The 18,828-nt window shown below is 39.8% G+C and overlaps 1 protein-coding gene across 2 annotated transcripts in view; it reads left to right on the top strand.

The window, feature by feature from the left end:
- The window catches only part of PRELID2 (PRELI domain containing 2), an 85,201-nt gene that overhangs the window by 49,825 nt on the left and 16,548 nt on the right, over positions 1-18,828 (top strand). For both annotated transcript variants that reach the window (XM_060143899.1, XM_060143897.1), the window contains one exon: positions 2,349-2,454. In XM_060143899.1, the coding sequence (XP_059999882.1) occupies positions 2,349-2,454 (106 nt within the window). The remainder of the gene's footprint in view (positions 1-2,348; positions 2,455-18,828) is intronic.

Genomic DNA, 18,828 nt, shown 5'->3' with positions numbered 1-18,828 from the left:
CATCTTTCATGTGGTTCTTTTGAATTCTTTGTCAGGTAATTAATAGATTTCTATTTCTTTAGGATTGGTTTCCAGAGATTTATCTTGTTATTTTGGTTGGGCCTTGTTTCCTTGTTTCTTTGTTTACTTTGTGATCTTTTGTTGAGACTTGGGCATTTGAAAAGACAGCCACCTCTCCCAACCTCTGCAGACTGGCTTTGTGCAGGGGAAGACCTTCACCCATCAGCCTGGGTAGAGATTTTGGGGGGGGGGAGTGGCCCTCATGTCTTTTGTGAGGATGTTTCTCTTTGGGGCTTGTGTGTGTAATTTTCCAGTTAGAAGGTTTGCCCCTGTTATCAAGAGCTCATATTCTCTTGCTCCCCCTGGTGTCTGTTTATGGTACTGCAGATTCTTTGGTGCTATAACAAGCCACCATGCTTGCTTTTGTTCTCAGCAGCCCCCAGACATCCAAAGTATGCTGCTGTTCCCTTCAGCCTTCTGAGTCAGGCAAGACAGAAACCAGTTCCTTGGACAGCCCACTGTAAAGTCAGAATGTTAGCTGTACATTCTGCTCTTTTCTTTCCTTTCAAGGAGAAGCCAGGAGACAGGGTTTTTTCCCTGATTGTGGTGCCCTGGGCTGGGTGGACGGGGACTGTGGCAGGTAAATGCAGCAAACATTTTTGTTCACTTCAGTGTGGCTCTGCTTGGCTTTGTACTCACCTGGGGTGCTGCAGTCTCTTAGCTGGTTTATGCACTTCTCATAAAGGCAACTTGGCCCATAAGTTGGGATCTCTGTGGGGGAATGAGGGCCTGGGGCTTCCTATCCTGCCATCTTTATGACATCACTCTCAAGTGTTATTCAAATCTTTGCTTTATGAAATGGAGATAATTAATATTGGTAGAACTTTTTTTATTTTTAATAAATGTATTTATTTATTTATTTATTTTTGGCTGTGTTGGGTCTTCGTTGCTGTGTGTGGGCTTTCTCTAGTTGCAGTGAGTGGGGGCTACTCTTCATTGCGGTGCACTGGCTTCTCATTGCGGTGGCTTCTCTTGTTATGGAGCATGGGCTCTAGGCGCATGGGCTTCTGTAGTTGTGGCACACGGGCTTCAGTAGTTGTGGCTCGCGGGCTCTAGAGCGCAGGCTCAGTAGTTGTGGCACACAGGCTTAGTTGCTCCATGGCATGTGGGATCTTCCCGGACCAGGGCTCAAACCCGTGTCCCCTTCACTGGCAGGCAGATTCTTAACCACTGTGCCACCAGGGAAGTCCCAATATTGGTAGAACTTTAAATAGGTTAGTGGCACATATAATCTGTCTCACCTCCTTTTCTAATCAAAGATTAAAGAAGTCATTCCAGGCTTCTTTCCTGTCTCTGTCTATCTCTCTTTAGTAATGGTGGCTAACATATAAGAAGTTCCTTACTTTGTGTCAGGAACTGTTCATGTTCCTGTTGTATGTATTAATTCATTTACTTCTGACACTAGTTGTAAAAGGAAGATACTATAATTATTCCCAATTTTCATGGGAAGAAACTGAGTTAAGAGAATCTAAGTAATTTACCTGAGGTCATACAGCTGATTATTGTCTCATACTCAATTTTAACAAGACATTTTGTAGCATGGAATGAGAAATATATATATATAAATACATATATATATATATATATATATATATTTACTTAGAATAAGTTAAATTTATTTATTTTGGGTCAGGTAGAGATTCTTAAAGTTTGTTGACTGTCCTGACTATTACAGTTTGATCACTGAATTATTTGTTAGGTATAAATAAAAATTCTGTGTTCTGCAGTTTTTATAATCAGCATAATGTACCCATGTGTTTTCTCTTCTTTCCAGCTTTATTGAGATGTAAGTGACATGTAATATTGTGTGAGTTTAAGATGTACAGTGTAATGATTTGATATATGTATATATTGTAAAATAATTATTACAATAAGGTTATTTAACACATCCGTTACCTCACATAGTTACAGTTTGTGTGTGTGGTAAGAACTTTTAAAATCTACTTTCTTAGCAACTTGAAATGAATAGTCTTTAATTTGAATATAATACGTTGCTTATATTATATAAACTGGAAGTCTCCTTTTGATAAAATCTTTGTTGTAATAGGCAATTATTGAATTATTATGGATATTATTTTGTGTTGATTATAAGTGGTAATAATGCTGTTGGAAATCCCTATAATTTAAATATTCAAATATAGAATGACACCAAAGGTGACACCAATGACACCAAACGTGTGTGTGTATGTATATATATATATATTATTTTTTTTTCTTTTCAATTTTTATTGGAGTATAGTTGCTTTACAATGTTGTGTTACAAAGATGTATATTTTTGTTTTTTGCAGGACAGAGTTCATTCAAAAAGGCAGGATTTCAATCACAGGGGCTGGTTTTCTCAACTGCGTTTTGGAAACTTTTGCCAGCACATTTTTAAGACAGGGTGCCCAGAAGGTAAGCTTCTTTTCACTTTGAACCAACATTAATTTTAAGAAACCATGGAGATTCCCACTGGGTTCTTGAACAAGGCTCATGAACAGACAAAACAAGAAAAATATACAATTAATAAATATATGCAAAGATAATTACCCTCACTAATTATTACATAAATCCAAATCAAAGTAAAACTGAAGTGCCATTTGTGGCTCATTAAGTTAAAAACATGCCGATGAAGAATATGTGACAATATGGGAATACGTATAGTCTAATAGAGAAATAATCAGAATGAATAATTATATTTACTGTATATACAATGTGATGACAGCTATTTAGTAAAAAAGATACTAGTAGCTAATATTTACGGAGTGCTTACCATGTGCTACTCACTAAAAAGAATATTTAATCATCAATTCATTTAATGCTCGCAAACCTTGGAAATAGCTGTTATTGTTGTCCTGATATTCTGGACAAAGAAGACACAGAGCTCTGGAGCTGCTGATTGTCTTTTATTGTGGTTTTCAAGCTCTATACTTGTGGGCGCTTAGGCTTCCATGAATGTTATTCAGAGGCCACCTTGAAGTTCTAAGGTCCTGTGTTAACCCTGTGTTTTAAGTAGTGCTATTCTTTTTTTCATCTGTTTTATATAGTATTACATAAGAGACTCATATATCCTGTTTTCTTGCCTAGGAAAGTCCATTTCTTATGCACCTTTATATGCCTATTGTAGGTGTTCCAAAATATTTTAAAATTATTTTGTTTTATTTATTATATTTAAAAATTATTTGTCATTATTATTGTTATTAATTATGTTGGTGAACATAATCACTTATTTCCAGGGTTTACGCAGGTATGATGCATGTTACCTAGTTTTGTTTTGTGGGACAGGCTTAATGTCTGGTCCAAAGAACTATCGTTATGACCTTAGAGATTTTATGGGTAATAGGCCTTGGTTCTCGTTTTACAGATCTAGGTTCAAGAATGAACCTCGACCACAGTGTGTTAATCTGGGATGCTGAGGGTGATGGATGAATATTTGGTACCCTACTGTACTCCATAGACATACTGTCTAGACTGATGATGTGTTCCTGACCCTGGTGAGCACATCGCCAGGCTGGCCCTGCCTGTGGAAGCCTGGGCTTGAAGTGGATAGTTGAGCTTCTGCAAGGTCTGATGTGACTGTCACTTACTCAGACATTATTGCGGGTTTACCCTGCTATCTTGCAAAATATGCATTTGTAAACAGCCCCATCTTCTGCAAAATTGCGCTCTAAAAATAATAGTGCTGATGAGAAGATAACTTTGGTTCTATGTCCCTGACTGAGTTGACTTCTTGGACATTGTTTGTTTGTTTATTTATTTATTTATGGGTGCACTGCGTGGCTTGCAGGATCCTAGTACCCCAACCAGGGATTGAACTGTAATCTTTGCAGTGGACGTCAGAGTCCTAACCACTGGACCACCAGGGAATTCCCAGGGACATTGTTTAGATTAAAAGTGGCAAAGTTTTTCTGTAAAGAGCCAGATAGTAAATTTGTTAGACTTTGTGGGCCAATAGGCAAAATCAAGATACTGTGTAGGTGCTTTGTAACAAAAGAGAACCAAATGTGCACACATTTTTTATTGACAAAATTAAAATTATAATAATAGTAATTGAGTATAGTTTTTACAATAAATGTCTACTAAGCATATAATTCTTAAAAGAATGGAATCCTATTTTGGGGGGAGATAACATCTACCTGAGTTGGGGTTAAAAATTAGTATTCCCTACCATCAAATTGGTTGCAAATGTTCATTTGTAAAAACCATTGTTATCTTGTGGACCATACAAACACAGGTGGTGGCTGGATTTGGCCTGTGGGCTATAGTTTGCCAGCCCTTGCTTTAGATAAATAAATATTGTTTGTTTAATCCGAGTGGGTCTCTGTTTGACCTGCCCATCATTCTGAACCTTTTAGTGACTTTTAATCACACAGTGATTGTGTACATTCTGATTCTGTGAGATACATAAAGAGACATTATTATTCCCATTTTATTGGTGAGAAATGTCTTGAAGAGGTAAGTGTACCCAGTCTGTAGGTGGCTACTTGCCCAGAGTCCTTCCTCTTGCAGATATATTTTGAGTACCCGCTTTGTGGGAGGCCCTGTGTTGAGTGTGGGCTAAATGGATTTACTCAAGGTCACAGGACTGGCAAAGGGTGGAGACTGGACTCACACCCCCATCTTTTATCACTTACTGTGCCACTCACTGTTCAAGATGTGTTCAGGTGAATGAAGCAGAATGCTAGCCAACTCAGCATCATGTTGTGCTTTAGATGAATTTGTGTTGTGGTTCTACTCCTTCTGTATTTATTAGGGTTCTTTGGTTGCGAATAACAGAAACTACCTTAGGCTAGCTTGATATAGGGCTACAAGGGTGGTGAGGCTGGCAGGCTTCAGAATGGTCTGCCCTGGAACTGAGAGCTGCCAGGAACCCAGGTGCTATTCCTTCTTTAGCACTTGTCCATACAAATATACATTGGCTTTATTCTCTTCTTATGCAGTCTGGCTTTCTCTGCTTCACAGGCTGTATAGTGCCAACGTGGGCCTCCGCAGTCCAAGGGTACTGTTATGTAGATTTCTGGCCAACAGAGAGACTGCTTATTTCTTCCTTTCCAGATTCTCTGGAAGGAACTCTCAGTGGCCTTCCATAGGTCAAACATGGCCAGGAGGGGTGAAGCCAGGTCGTGTAAATATGGCTAATCCGATGTCACGACTACGTGGATCAGTGTTAGGGTGTTAGTTCCCAGGGAAAGGGGTGGTAGAATGGGTAAATACTCCTAAAGTTTTCTGGCATGGTCTTAACAGTAGTACTAGGCTCTTGATGACAGAGTGACAGTTTCATTCATCTTACACCCAGTTCCCCCAACCATAGTACCTAGGACAGTGCTCAGTACATAACGTGGACATGAGTAAAAAGGGAATAGAATGCACAGCAAGGTCCACAGCTGGTTTCTGGTGACTTATCTGGAAATCATCAAGTGACTGAATTTTTAAAGTGAGTAATCCAGTGATTCCTCTGAATTCCCACTTATTTATGCTCAGAAGGAAGAATATATTTTTCCTGCTAGCTTTTGCCTTTTCTGGCTTTACTTTTTTTTTTAAAAGAGGCTTAGTTTAATTAGTTAGCTTTTCAATTTTAGGAGCCACTCATGCTTAAGTATCTTTTATCTTTTACCCAAGTGGTGATGTTTTCCGGTATCAGCCTGACTTCCTGATAAACCTTCACAGCTGAGCCTGATTAAGTGGTTTCTGTAGAAGTCATCATTAGAGTGTTTTAGGTGACTTTATTTTCAGTTTAGAACTTTATCCCTGAGGCTGTTTAGTGGGGACGTTACCAGATTGATCGTTGGACCATAGCTCAGCAGAAGCCCCCTGCCTCGGTGGTAGCGAAGTTTCTTTTTCCATTTGGATTCAGACAGCCAATAATGAAACGATGCTGTGACTGAAACAGCACAAATTTTATTCAATGGCCAGAGACTGGAGAAGCAGGAAATTAGTTCGCAAATCAACTTCTGGGGGTGGGGAGTTGACCAAGGCGAGATTTTTAAAGGCAGGGTTAATGGTGGTGGTGGGTGCATATGCATTGGTTTTCTGGGAAAAGGCAGGGTTCTTCCTGCAACTGGGTGCCACTTCTTTTTCTTCCTTCTGTGGTCCGGTACTTCCTGTCATGGCACTGGTAGGTGTGTCATTCAGCATGATATTGTTATCATGAGCATATAATGAGACTCAGGGTCTGCTGGAGGTCAGCTCTTCCACCTTCTTGGATTTGACTCGTTCTAACCAATTCTGGTGGCCTCTTGTTTTTCTGTTCTGGCGGTTTCCTGTAAGACAATATAACACTTCCCTTCCTTCCAGGAAGAGGGCAGGTTAGAGCTTGAGGCTAACAGTCATGGTAACAGTGGTGAAGGTGGGATCTGTTTTTTTCCCCAGAAAAAGAAAAACTAGGTGCTCACTAAGTACGTATATATATATATATATATATATATATATATATATATATATATATCTATCTGTGTGTATAAATTAAAACCTAGTCCTAGATGTGGACCCCCAGGTGAGATTGAAACTGTGCAACCCAGACTGGGACTTGAACCCATGGTCATTTTTTTTTTTTTGATATATGCATTCTACTTTAACGATTTTAATTGTGCCCTATGTGACCACGGGAGAGAAGGAGATTAATCTTGAGATGTTATGGAATGCCTTCTTATTATTTATTTTTTTAACATCTTTATTGGAGTATAATTGCTTTACAATGGTGTGTTAGTTTCTGCTGTATAACAAAGTGAATCAGTTATACATATACATATATCCCCATATCTCCTCCCTCTTGCATCTCCCTCCCACCCTCCCTAGTCCACCCCTCTAGGTGGTCACAAAGCACCGAGCTGATCTCCCTGAGCTATGCGGCTGCTTCCCACTAGCTATCTGTTTTACATTTGGTAGTGTATATATGTCCATGCCACCCTCTTACTTCTTCCCAGCTTACCCTTCCCCCTCCCCATGTCCTCAAGTCCATTCTCTACGTCTGCGTCTTTATTCTTGTCCTGCCCCTAGGTTCGTCATACCTTTTTTTTTTTTTTTAAATTCCATATATATGTGTTAGCATACGGTATTTGTTTTTCTCTTTCTGACTTACTCTGTATGACAAACTCTAGGTCCATCCACCTCACTACAAATAACTCAATTTCGTTTCTTTTTATGGCTGAGTAATATTCCATTGTATATATATGCCACATCTTTATCCATTCATCTGTCGATGGGCACTTAGGTTGCTTCCATGTAAATAGAGCTGCAATGAACTATTGTATTGTAAATAGAGCTGCAATGAACATTGAACCCACGGCCTTTTAATTGAGATCGCACACCTGGTCTCAGGACTTAATGAAACTCAGGTTCTTGATTCTTGTCACAGAAAGAATTCAGTGAGAGACAAAGTGATAGGTAAGAAGTGGATTTATTTGAGAGAAACGCACTCCACAGACAGAGTGTGGGCCGTCTTAGAAGGTGAGAGGGACCAGGGTACGGGGGTTGTCAGTGTTTATAGGGGTGGATAATTTCATAGGCTAATGAGTGGTAGGAGTATTTCAGCTGTTATGGGGAAGGAGTGGGGAACTGGACCATGGCCCACTTTTTGACCTTTTATGGTTGGCCTTGGAACTGTCATGGCACCTGTGGGTTTGTCATTTAACGTGCTGATGTGTTACAGTGAGCGTATCCTGGGGCTCAAGGTCTACTGGAAGTCGAATCTTCTGCCATCTTGGACCTAGTTAGTTCTCACCAGTTTTTGTCATGTCCTATGGCTGTCATTCTTTTGAAGGTTGTGCCCTGCCCCCTTCCCTCCTGTTTCAGGATCACTTCTGATTTTGTTCCTCTGGGGGCTTGTTCAACTGCTTTTCTCTTTTCCCTTTACCACTTTGAGGTGACTTGCAATTCGGGGGCCTTTCTGACACAAAACTATGTTGCTACTATGAACAAAGGTGAATAAATATCTGTTTAAATCTCTGCTTTCAGTTCTTTGCTAGATTATATGGTAATTCTGTGTTTAATTTTTCAAGGAAACTTCCTGAAAGTTTCTTTTTGAGATAGCTGTCTATCTTTGTCCATGACAGCAATGGACAGTATCATTACTGTGTATTTTTCTCATACTGTGGACAAGTAGTATGCTAGTTGTCAAATACGTATTTTGCCATGTACATACAGATACATATGCCTCCAGGTAAGCAAGCACTCAGAAAACTGACTAAGGAAACAGAGGAAGATCTGAAGGAAAATAGGGATTGGTGGAAATCTGGGAAACATGTAAGGCTTCATACACATTTCTGCAGCCTAGGGGAATGGCCAGCAACTGTGAAGCAGAGCTGGTTGTAACCCACGCCAGCCAAGTCTAACCTCAGGGATCCTCAGAACAGGAAACAGAGATCAGGATATTACCTGGGGCAGACATGGCTCTGCAGGTGCTCCCCAATTCTGGGAAGGCAACCCTCAGGCCAGTGTTGCTTAGTCTTTTTTCCATTATCACCCCCCAACTAAGGATCCTTTGTAGACTTTTTTCCTAATTGTCCCCCCCACCCAATGTTAATACTGATATCTTATAGTATTATCCTATAATTATGATAAATATCCTAATTATCTGTTTATACACTGTATTATATCTTTGCTATATACATAAAAAGTGCAAGATATTTTTCACTTCCATGAACAGATTGTCATCTGGTTTCAGTATTGTCCCCACTGAGAAAGCGTGCTTTATACTGCATTGGGTGTAACTGTCTTTTGTAGTTTTTGTCTCCATCTCTCCAAATCAAAACAAAACAATCACCAGTTCATCCCCCACTCCCCTACCACCCCCCAAATTCCAAACAAAAATCAAAAGAACTATTTGGTGAACTCCCATGTGGTTCTTGTAAATCCCACATTTTACTTTTCTGGGAGAGGTGCAGGAGATAATATGGGTGATAACAGCCTTGTCATGCAAGAGTTCTTTTTTTAGTCCAGTTGTCTGAGTACTTTGGGATGACTACAAATGCTGCGGAAATGCAGGGCCTTCATTATGTACTCACACAGAGATATATTTTTTCAAGTTTATGAAATACATTTTCAATGTGTGATAAAATAATTTGTTATTTCAGCCACTCTCCTGGCAAGGCCCTGTTATTGGTTCCATCATTATTCTTATTGTGTTGATTGGGAGGCTGAAGCAGAAAGAGATTGAATTCAACAGCATGTGAAATATTTGTCACTGAAACAATGTGGGCAAGTCAAACAACTTGTGCATCTTTTTAAAGAAGGTCTGGCCTAGACATGTTATGGCTAAAGAGATCTGAATATGCTGCTTCCATAGGGTGTGTGCTTATTTGAGCCTTATGAAATCCATTTTAATAGTGGAAGATAATTCTTTGAGACAGAAGATACTGTTCTTGTATATATACTAGTATATATATATGTATACTAGTGTATATATATATATATGTATGTTGTGTGTGTGTATATATACTGGATGCATGTATGTGGATATATGGATATATACACCCATACACACTATATGCTATATGTATATAGTATAGTATATTCAGGTACTATATATGTAGTCCAAATGGGCATTGGAAGAATCTGCTGCATCATTTTTTTAAACTAACTGTATTAGTTATCTGTTGCTGTGTAACAGACTACCCCAACACTCCACAGCTTGCAACAGCACGCGTTCATCGTCTCTCAGTTTCTGTGGGTCAGGAGTCTGGCATGGCTTAGTTGGGTGCTCAGCCTTATGGTTGTACAAGGATGTAATCAAGTTGTTGGCTGGGGCTGCGATCTCATCTGAAGGCTCCATGGAGAGGATTCAGTCTCAAACACTCACGTGGTTGCTGGTAGGATTCTGCCGGCCTCCCTTGGTTCCTTGCCATGTGGGCCTTTCTATACAGCATCTCACAACATGGCAGCAAGCAAGAGGGAGGACAAGAGGGTGCAAGGAAGTCAAAAGCCATAGTTTTTTGTTTCCTAATCACAGCAGTGACATCCCTTTATTTTCTGTGTTCTGTTCATGAGGAGCAAGTCACCAGGTGTAGCCCACAGTCAAGGGAAGGGGTTACACAAGGGCATAAATACCAAGAGGTCAGGAACACTAGGAGCAGTGTCAGAATTGCCTGTCGTACTGACCTAAGCAGATGGGTATATGCCAGGTTGTATGTACAGCTGTTAACGTCTTTTTGGTACCTATTGGGAATGGTGAGGGGCAGCTGCACCCTCATAACCTCACTACCAGCTTATGAAAAAGTTCTGCAACACACACAGATGCTTTGTTAATCATTTACAAGGACACCCAAAGTAGCTTCCTGTTCTGTAAGTTTGCTTACATCTCCGTCCTTCTGGGTGCTTCGTTCTCTGCAGGCAGAGCTGATGATATTCCAAAGGCAAGATTCAGCTATTTTACAGGTAGCATCAGGTAGCCAGGATCTTCTGTCCAGTGTCTGGCTACAGGACTGTTTAGTCATAAACTGTGGGTGCCTTCCCTAAAGTTGGCAGGTGAAGGCGTTGCTAACTAGTCTTAAATCCTCATTGCAAGGATGAGTGTCACTCTAGAATTTTGAGCTAATCCCCATATCTTAAGTTCTACTAATTGAGGTAATGAGAGTCCATTTCTAATATCCATTATGCTCGTTAGCAAGCCAGTGAAAATTCACTATTTTAACATTACTTATGCTAATTATCAAAGCCTCTGGTGGTTGCTGATAAAGATAACTGAGGTTTCTGTAGAGTGAAGATTGCTGATTAGAATGCTCATAGCCACCGCCTGGAGTGTGAAGCCTACATTAGGGCAACTTACTACCTGGTGTGTAACTTGAGCTAACACATGCACCATAACATTATGCTGCACATGCTGAAATACTTTGAAGCAAATTATAGACATCCTATTAATCGTTTTCCACATGCCAACTCCTGAACTAAAAGCCTAGTATGTTCTGCCTTTAGAAGGATTATTCGGTGTGAAACGAGGTTTTGCCTGTGTGCTTGACAAATGTGAAGCTTTAGAGAAGTGCCCCTTGGTACATGATCTGGTTTTCTTATTTCCCAGATGTCACGTCTCACATCTTGGACCCTCAAATCTCTCACCTCTAAAATGGAGTGATAATAATCTTTCACAGGGTTATTTTAAGGGTTATGTGAGGGCATATATATGAAATATGCCTGGCACATAGAAAAACTTAAATAATCACTAGTATTAAGAGAAATTCTCTAATAAGAAATATATATATATATATATATATATTTTTTTTTTTTTGCTGTACGCGGGCCTCTCACCGCTGTGGCCTCTCCCATTGCAGAGCACAGGCTCCAGACACGCAGGCTCAGCAGCCATGGCTCACGGGCCCAGCCGCTCCGCGGCATGTGGGACCCTCCCGGACAGGGCACAAACCCGCGTCCCCTGCATCGGCAGGCAGACCCTCAACCACTGCGCCACCAGGGAAGCCCCAGAAGTATATTTTTTAAGTAAATAGGCTTTTAAATATTTATCCAAACAAAAATTTTACATAGCAGCAGTATGGGTAAGGTTTCGTTTCTTTAAAAATTATTTTTCTAATCATTTTTTAGGTGCATAATTTTATTACTTGTTGTATCTACATTTAACATTTTGATATAGATCCTTCCATATGTCCTTGTGTATGTTTGCATATGTATGTATATGTTTTTTTTTTTGAATAACAAAATTGGAATTGTTCTGTTTATTTAGCCCAACCTTGTCATTTATGGACATACTGTGAACATTTTTCTGTCTCATTACACATTCCTTGAAAACATGATTTTTGATGCTTTCATAATATTCCACTGGCATGATAGCTCTTATTGTTGTTTTCTATTTTTTTCACTATTATAGATAATATTATAGTAAATCCATGAATGTAAATATTTGTGTATATTTCTGATCACTTCCTAGGCTAACAAGTGTGCACATTTTAAAGACCTTTGATGTGTAACGCCAATTTGCTTCCAGAAGAATTCTGCCCATTTGTAGCTTCCACCACCAGCTGGCTCTGGGTATTATCAGCTTTCTTGCTGTATGACTTGAATGAATCACAGCCTCTTAGGAACTTGCATTTGTCACTAGGAAAGCAGGGCTAATTAGTCCATCCTCATGGGATTGTTGTGAAGAAGAAATGAAGTTGTTAGCTCCAGTCTTCTGATTCTTACTCCAAAGACAGTGAAAGTTAATGCTTCTGTCATTAACTAGTTGTGTGACCTCAGTCCTCCTCCAAGGTTTTAATTGTGTTACCTTGGGCTAGTTGCCCTGAACTGCTCAATTCCTTATCTATGAATTGACTATATAGTGTCCACATAGGCATCGCAGTCACAACCCTAAAAAGAGTGGACATTTCAAAACCCAGTAATAATTCCAAGGTAGAGGAAAAGAGCAAATAAAACTGTTATTCAAAAGAATAAACTCACAAAGATGACATAAGAACACTAGTGTAGGGGCTTCCCTGGTGGCGCAGTGGTTGAGAGTCCACCTGCCGATGCAGGGGACACGGGTTCATGCCCCAGTCCGGGAAGATCCCACATGCCGCGGAGCGGCTGGGCCCGTGAGCCATGGCTGCTGAGCCTGTGCGACCGGAGACTGTGTTCCGCAATGGGAGAGGCCACAACAGTGAGAGGCCCGCGTACCGCAAAGAAAAAAAAAAAAAAGAACACTAGTGTAATGTTCTGCTGACTATATATTAGAGACTTCTATTTCCTGCTTGATTATGTGAATTCTTTCAAGATTCTTTTCATTACTTGAATCACTTGAAGAACTGATGAAATATGTTCTGTCCCTCTTATTTCCCAGCTTTCAATTTAAATCTGTTGATAATACTTTTTAATCCCACTCTTGAGTGCTCAAATAGATTGATTTACTTGATGTTTATTCATTAGATGCCATGAGAATATTACCAGGATTCTGATTTTTAACAACTTGTTTCTAGATCAGTTAAGTAATAGTAGCTGCTCTCTTTTTGCATATCCATCGCTCCCCATCAACTCATCTCAGCCTGCTCTTATCTCTAGAGTTTTTAGTCCCGAGAAATACAACCTTTGCAGTGAAAACATCTTAGAGAAAATGAGTATTCTGCAACTGATAACAGTTTTTGTTCCTTCCACGAAGTTTAAATCCATGCCTTTACCTTGACTGTGAGACTCAGGAATCCAAAACCCCTCAATGGCTCATTTGAATTCATCATGGTTGTGATAGAATACTCAGCGCTAAAGCTTCTGGGAATCCCTTAAGTCAGCCAGCTGAAATTCTGGGGCATTATCTTCTATGAAACTAGATGAAACCTGGGAAGTTAAGCTCTTTCCCGAAATGATAGAAAGTGGTTTCCTGAGCTTGAGATGAGTCTCTGTCATTATTTGCATAGTGATCAGAAGCCATGTCCCTGCACAGTGGACTGTGCAGCACAGGGGCCAGGAATCAGGAAATCTGAGCTCTGGCCCTGCCTTGGCTGCACTCTCCTGGCCAAGGTGCTTGGACTAGTTATTCTCAACTTCACTATCATTTTTTGTAAAATCAGGGATTGCACTAGGAGGTCATTTTCAATTCTGACATTGTGTGATTTTTTTTTTTTTTTCTGAAACCACCCTGCTTTCCCCCAATGGGTAAATACCAAGATTTTTAACTGTGATGAAAAATCTTCCAACAAACAAAAGCCCAGAACCAGGTGGCTTCACAGGTGAATTCTGTCAAACATTTAGAGAAGAGCTAACACCTATTCTTCTCAGATTCTTCCAAAATATAGCAGAGGGAGGAACACTCCCAACTCATTCTATGAGGCCACCATCACCCTGACACTAAAACCAGACAAAGATGTCACAAACAAAGAAAACTACAGGCCAATATCACTGATGAATATAGATGCAGAAATCCTCAACAGAATACTAGCAAACAGAATCCAACAGCACATTAAAAGGATCATACACCAGGATGAAGTGGAGTTTATCCCAGGAATGCAAGGATTCTTCAATATACGCAAATCAATTAATGTGATACACCATATTAACAAACTGAAGGATAAAACCCATATGATAATCTCAGTAGGTGCAGAAAAAGCTTTAGACAAAATTCAACACTGATTTATGATAAAAACTCTCCAGAAAGTAGGCATAGAGGGAACTTACCTCAACATAATAAAGGCCATATATGACGAAGCCACAGCCAACATCGTTCTCAATGGTGAAAAACTGAAACCATTTCCACTAAGATCAGGAACAAGTGCAAGACAAGGATGCCCGCTCTCACCGCTGTTATTCAACACAGTTTTGGAAGTTTTAGTGACAGCAATCAGAGAAGAAAAAGAAATAAAAGGAATCCAAATCGGAAAAGAAGCAAAACTGTCACTATTTGCAGATGACAGGATACTATACATAGAGAATCCTAAAGATGCTACCAGAAAACTAGTAGAGCTAATCAATGAATTTGGTAAAGTTGCAAGATACAAAATTAATGCACAGAAATCGCTTGCATTCCTATACACTAATGATGGCAAATCTGAAAGAGAAATTAAGGAAACACTCCCATTTACCACTGCAACAAAAAGAATAAAATATCTAGGAATAAACCTACCTAAGGAGACAAAAGACCTGTATTCAGAAAACTATAAGACACTGATGAAAGAAATTAAAGATGATACAAACAGATGGAGAGATACACCATGTTCTTGGATTGGAAGAATCAACATTGTGAAAGTGACTGTATTATCCAAAGCAATCTACAGATTCAGTGCAATCCCTATCAAATTACCAATGGCATTTTTCACAGAACTAGAACAAAACATTTCACAATTTGTATGGAAACACAAAAGACCCCGAATAGCCAAAGCAATCTTGAGAAAGAAAAATGGAGCTGGAGGAATCAGGCTCCCTGACTTCAGACTATACTACAAAGCTACAGTAATCAAGACAGCATGGTACTGGCACACAAACAGAAATATAGATCAATGGAACAGGATAGAAAACCCAGAGATAAACGCACACACATATGGGCACCTTATTTTTGATAAAGAAGGCGAGAGTATACAATGGAGAAAAGACAGTGTCTTTAATAAATGGTGCTGGGAAAACTGGACAGCTACATGTAAAAGAATGAAAGTAGAACGCTCCCTAACACCATACACAAACTCAAAATGGATTAAAGACCAAAATATAAGGCCAGACACTATAAAACTCTTAGAGGAAAATGTAGGCAGAACACTCTAGGACATAAATCACAGCAAGATCCTTTTTGACCCACCTCCTAGAGAAAAGGAAATAAAAACAAAAATAAACAAATGAGACCTAATGAAACTTAAAAGCTTTTGTACAGCAAAGGAAACCATAACTAAGACAAAAAGACAACCCTCAGAAGAGGAGAAAATATTTGCAAATGAAACAACAGACAAAGGATTAATCTCCAAAATATACAAACAGCTCATGGAGCTCAATATCAAAAAAACAAACAATCCAGTTAAAAAATGGGCAGAAGACCTAAATGGACATTTCACCGAGGAAGACATACAGATGGCCAAGATGCTCATGAAAAGATGCTCAACATCACTAATTATTAGAGAAATGCAAATCAAAACTACAATGAGGTATCACCTCACACCGATCAGAATGCCGTTATCAAAATAGCTAGAAACAATAAATGCTGGAATGGGTGTGATGTAAAGGGAACCCTCCTATACTGTTGGTGGGAATGTAAATTGATACAACCACTATGGAAAACAGTATGGAGGTTCCTTAAAAAACTAAAAGTAGAACTACCATATGACCCAGCAATCCCACTACTGGGCATATACCCTGAGAAAACCATAATTCAAAAAGAGACATGCACCACAATGTTCATTGCAGCGCTATTTACGATAGCCAGGACATGGAACCAACCCAAATGTCCATCGACAGATGAATGGATAAAGAAGAGTTGGCACATATATACAATGGAATATTACTCAGCCATAAAAAGAAATGAAATTGAGTTATTTGTAGTGAGGTGGATGGACCTAGAGTCTGTCATACAGAGTGAAGAAAGTCAGAAAGAGAAAAACAAATACCATATGCTAATGCAAGTATATGGAACCAAAAAAAAAAAAAAGGTACTGATGAACCTAGTTGCAGGGCAGGAATAAAGAGGTAGACATAGAGAATGGACTTGATGACATGGGGTGGGACGGTGAAGCTGGGGCGAAGTGAGAGTAGCATCGACGTACATGCACTACCGAATGTAAAATAGTTAGCTGGTGGGAAGCAGCCGCGTAGCACAGGGAGATCTGCTCTGTGCTTTGCGATGACCTTAGAGGGGTGGGATAGGGAGGATGGGAGGGAGGCTCAAGAGGGAGGGGATGTGGGGACATGTGTATGTATATGGCTGATTCACTTTGTTATACAGAAACTAACACAGCATTGTAAAGCAATTATACTCCGAAAAAGATGTTAAAAAAGATTTTTAAATTTGTCTGACAAAGTCTTGAAGTCTGCATAAAAATTCAGGAGTTGAAGCTAAGTATGGATCCAAGACCATCAGAGATAATTCATGTAACAAGTAGATGATCAAGGGTTGAGGTGTTGGTAACAAAATATTTAAAAATAAGACACACACTTTTACATTTTTTTTTTTGCCATGCCACGCAGCTTGTGGGATCTTAGTTCCCCAACCAGGTATTGAACCTGGGCCCTTGGCAGTGAAAGCGCAAAGTCCTAACCACTGAACCGCCAGGGAATTCCCAGACACGTGCTTTTAAAAAATACTAATTAGCAAGAGAGGGTAGTAAGCACGTGGTACTGATGTTCCAATTTCATTTTAAAATCCTATGCACGTGAGCTGAATACACCGTATATTACAAAGATTTGTAAATCTCTTAAATGTCTGAGTATTGGTGCCTGGTAATAGATATGTTGGCTTGTTTTCAGTCCGTGTCTTCTGTAAATGCAGACTCTTCTAGAAAATTTGGAGAAAGCCAGTTACAGTAATAATAGTTGTAGCTATAATTTATTGAGTGCTTACCAGGAGCCAGGCCCTGATGAGGAAGTGGAGGCACACGGAGGTTAAATTACCTGCACGGTGTCATCAGCTAGTGTACAGAGCTTAGTACGCATACGACTTTGAAGTAGACACTCGAAGTGTACAGTATTGTACTTGCTTTGCTGTTGCTCTTTTACGCTCACAGCCGACTGGAATCTTTGGAAATTTGGGAGCCATGTTCTCCTGACTGTTCTGGATGGAATTTCCAACCAGTCCGTTACTTTTCTGAGCCCGTTCTTGTACTCTGCTGTGCTAAATTCAGAGACAATGAGAAAATAGGAATTTGTGGCCACCATAAATCTTAACGTACCTCATGTAAACCTAAGGCAGACACAGAATTGAAAACTGAAACAGCTCTGGCTGGGCTGCATTGAAATAGCAGAAAGATAGGGGCTGCCTCCACAGCTTGTGTGGACTAAGAGTGTTTTAGTCACAGATCTTTGGTGGATCAAATCTGTTGTAGGATCAGGCTTGGATTCAGCTAGGCTCTTGGCGCAAAATTAAGGCTGTTCGTTTGACCAACAAGGTCAGGGATTAATACAGAATTCTGGGCAGAGCAACTTGAATTGCAAAGCTAATTTAATTTCTTGAAGGTACATCTAATAGTTAAACTTCAGTTGTGTGCTTAAGCCCTGGAGCATGCTAATTAAATGCCCCTTGAGCTCTCCGAGGTGCCCAGCTGTTCCTCTTGATCATTCTCACCCCTTCTGTCAGTGGTCATTTCTTATTCTGTATCCCCAGTCTATGGTAGAACTTCATCTCTTGCTGAAGGACCCCTTGGTGTGCCCACACTGTGTGGGACTAGGGGCACCAGGTAGAGCCCCAAGCAGATGGTGGGGAGGACGCTCGGGTGTCTGCCTGTTAAGGAGAAAAGAAGCCTTGTATTTCATGAACCCAGGTTTGTTGGAGTGATATTTCTTGTCACTTTCAATATCCTCAGAATTCCATTTGCTGCCTGGGATTTGACCCCTTATTCTTTGTCTAGCTTGCTTTCTTAGATTCTGGCTAAACTATTTTTTTCTGAATTTCCTTGGTAAAGGAAAATGGTGGGTTTTTGAGAGTTGAGTTGTTGATACCCAGTTTAAGAAGAATTTAAAGGCTATAATTAAAAATTTTCTTGATCACTGGCCTTTGGTGAGGATGTAGCTTTTGTTACTTTTAAAGACATTGATGTTTGTTAAAGTCCACTAGTTTTTCTACTCTTTGCACTTCTTGATATGTTTGAAATATTTCGTAATTTAAACAATTGCCACACTCCCCCCAAAAAAGACTTGTTCCGTTTTTAAGCAGAATTAAAAAAAAAACATTTTATATAAAATGTTTTTGAGTAGGTATTACCTGCACGTAAATGTTTTAAATTATATTTGCAGCAGAGCCATTTATGTTCTTTTGCTCTCGCGCTCTCTGAAAGCAGCGTACCCTGTACTGACCTGCTATGTGACCTTGGGCAAGCCGTTTAATTTTCTGAGTCTCACTGTTGTCATCTGTAAAATGAGGATAATACAGGAACCCATTTCAGAGAGTACTTGCGAGGAGTGAATGAGTTACATACATAAAATGCTTAGGAGCTGACTTGGCATACAGTAAATGATCAGTTGTTACTGTTTTTTAAAATATTTATTTATTTGGCTGTGCCGGGTCTTAGTTGCGGCATGCGGGATCTAGTTCCCTGCCTGGGGATCCAACCCAGGCCCCCTGCATTGGGAGAGAGGAGTCTTACCCACTGGACCACCAGGGAAGTCCCAGTTGTTACTATTATTTAAAAAGAAAAATACAAGGAAATTATAGGCAAAAACTTAATTTTTTCATTATGACATGATAGACAA

The sequence above is a fragment of the Lagenorhynchus albirostris genome, chromosome 3, assembly GCF_949774975.1.
Source record: "Lagenorhynchus albirostris chromosome 3, mLagAlb1.1, whole genome shotgun sequence".
NCBI lineage: Eukaryota > Metazoa > Chordata > Mammalia > Artiodactyla > Delphinidae > Lagenorhynchus > Lagenorhynchus albirostris.
This window is presented reverse-complemented; position numbering and strand designations above follow the sequence as displayed.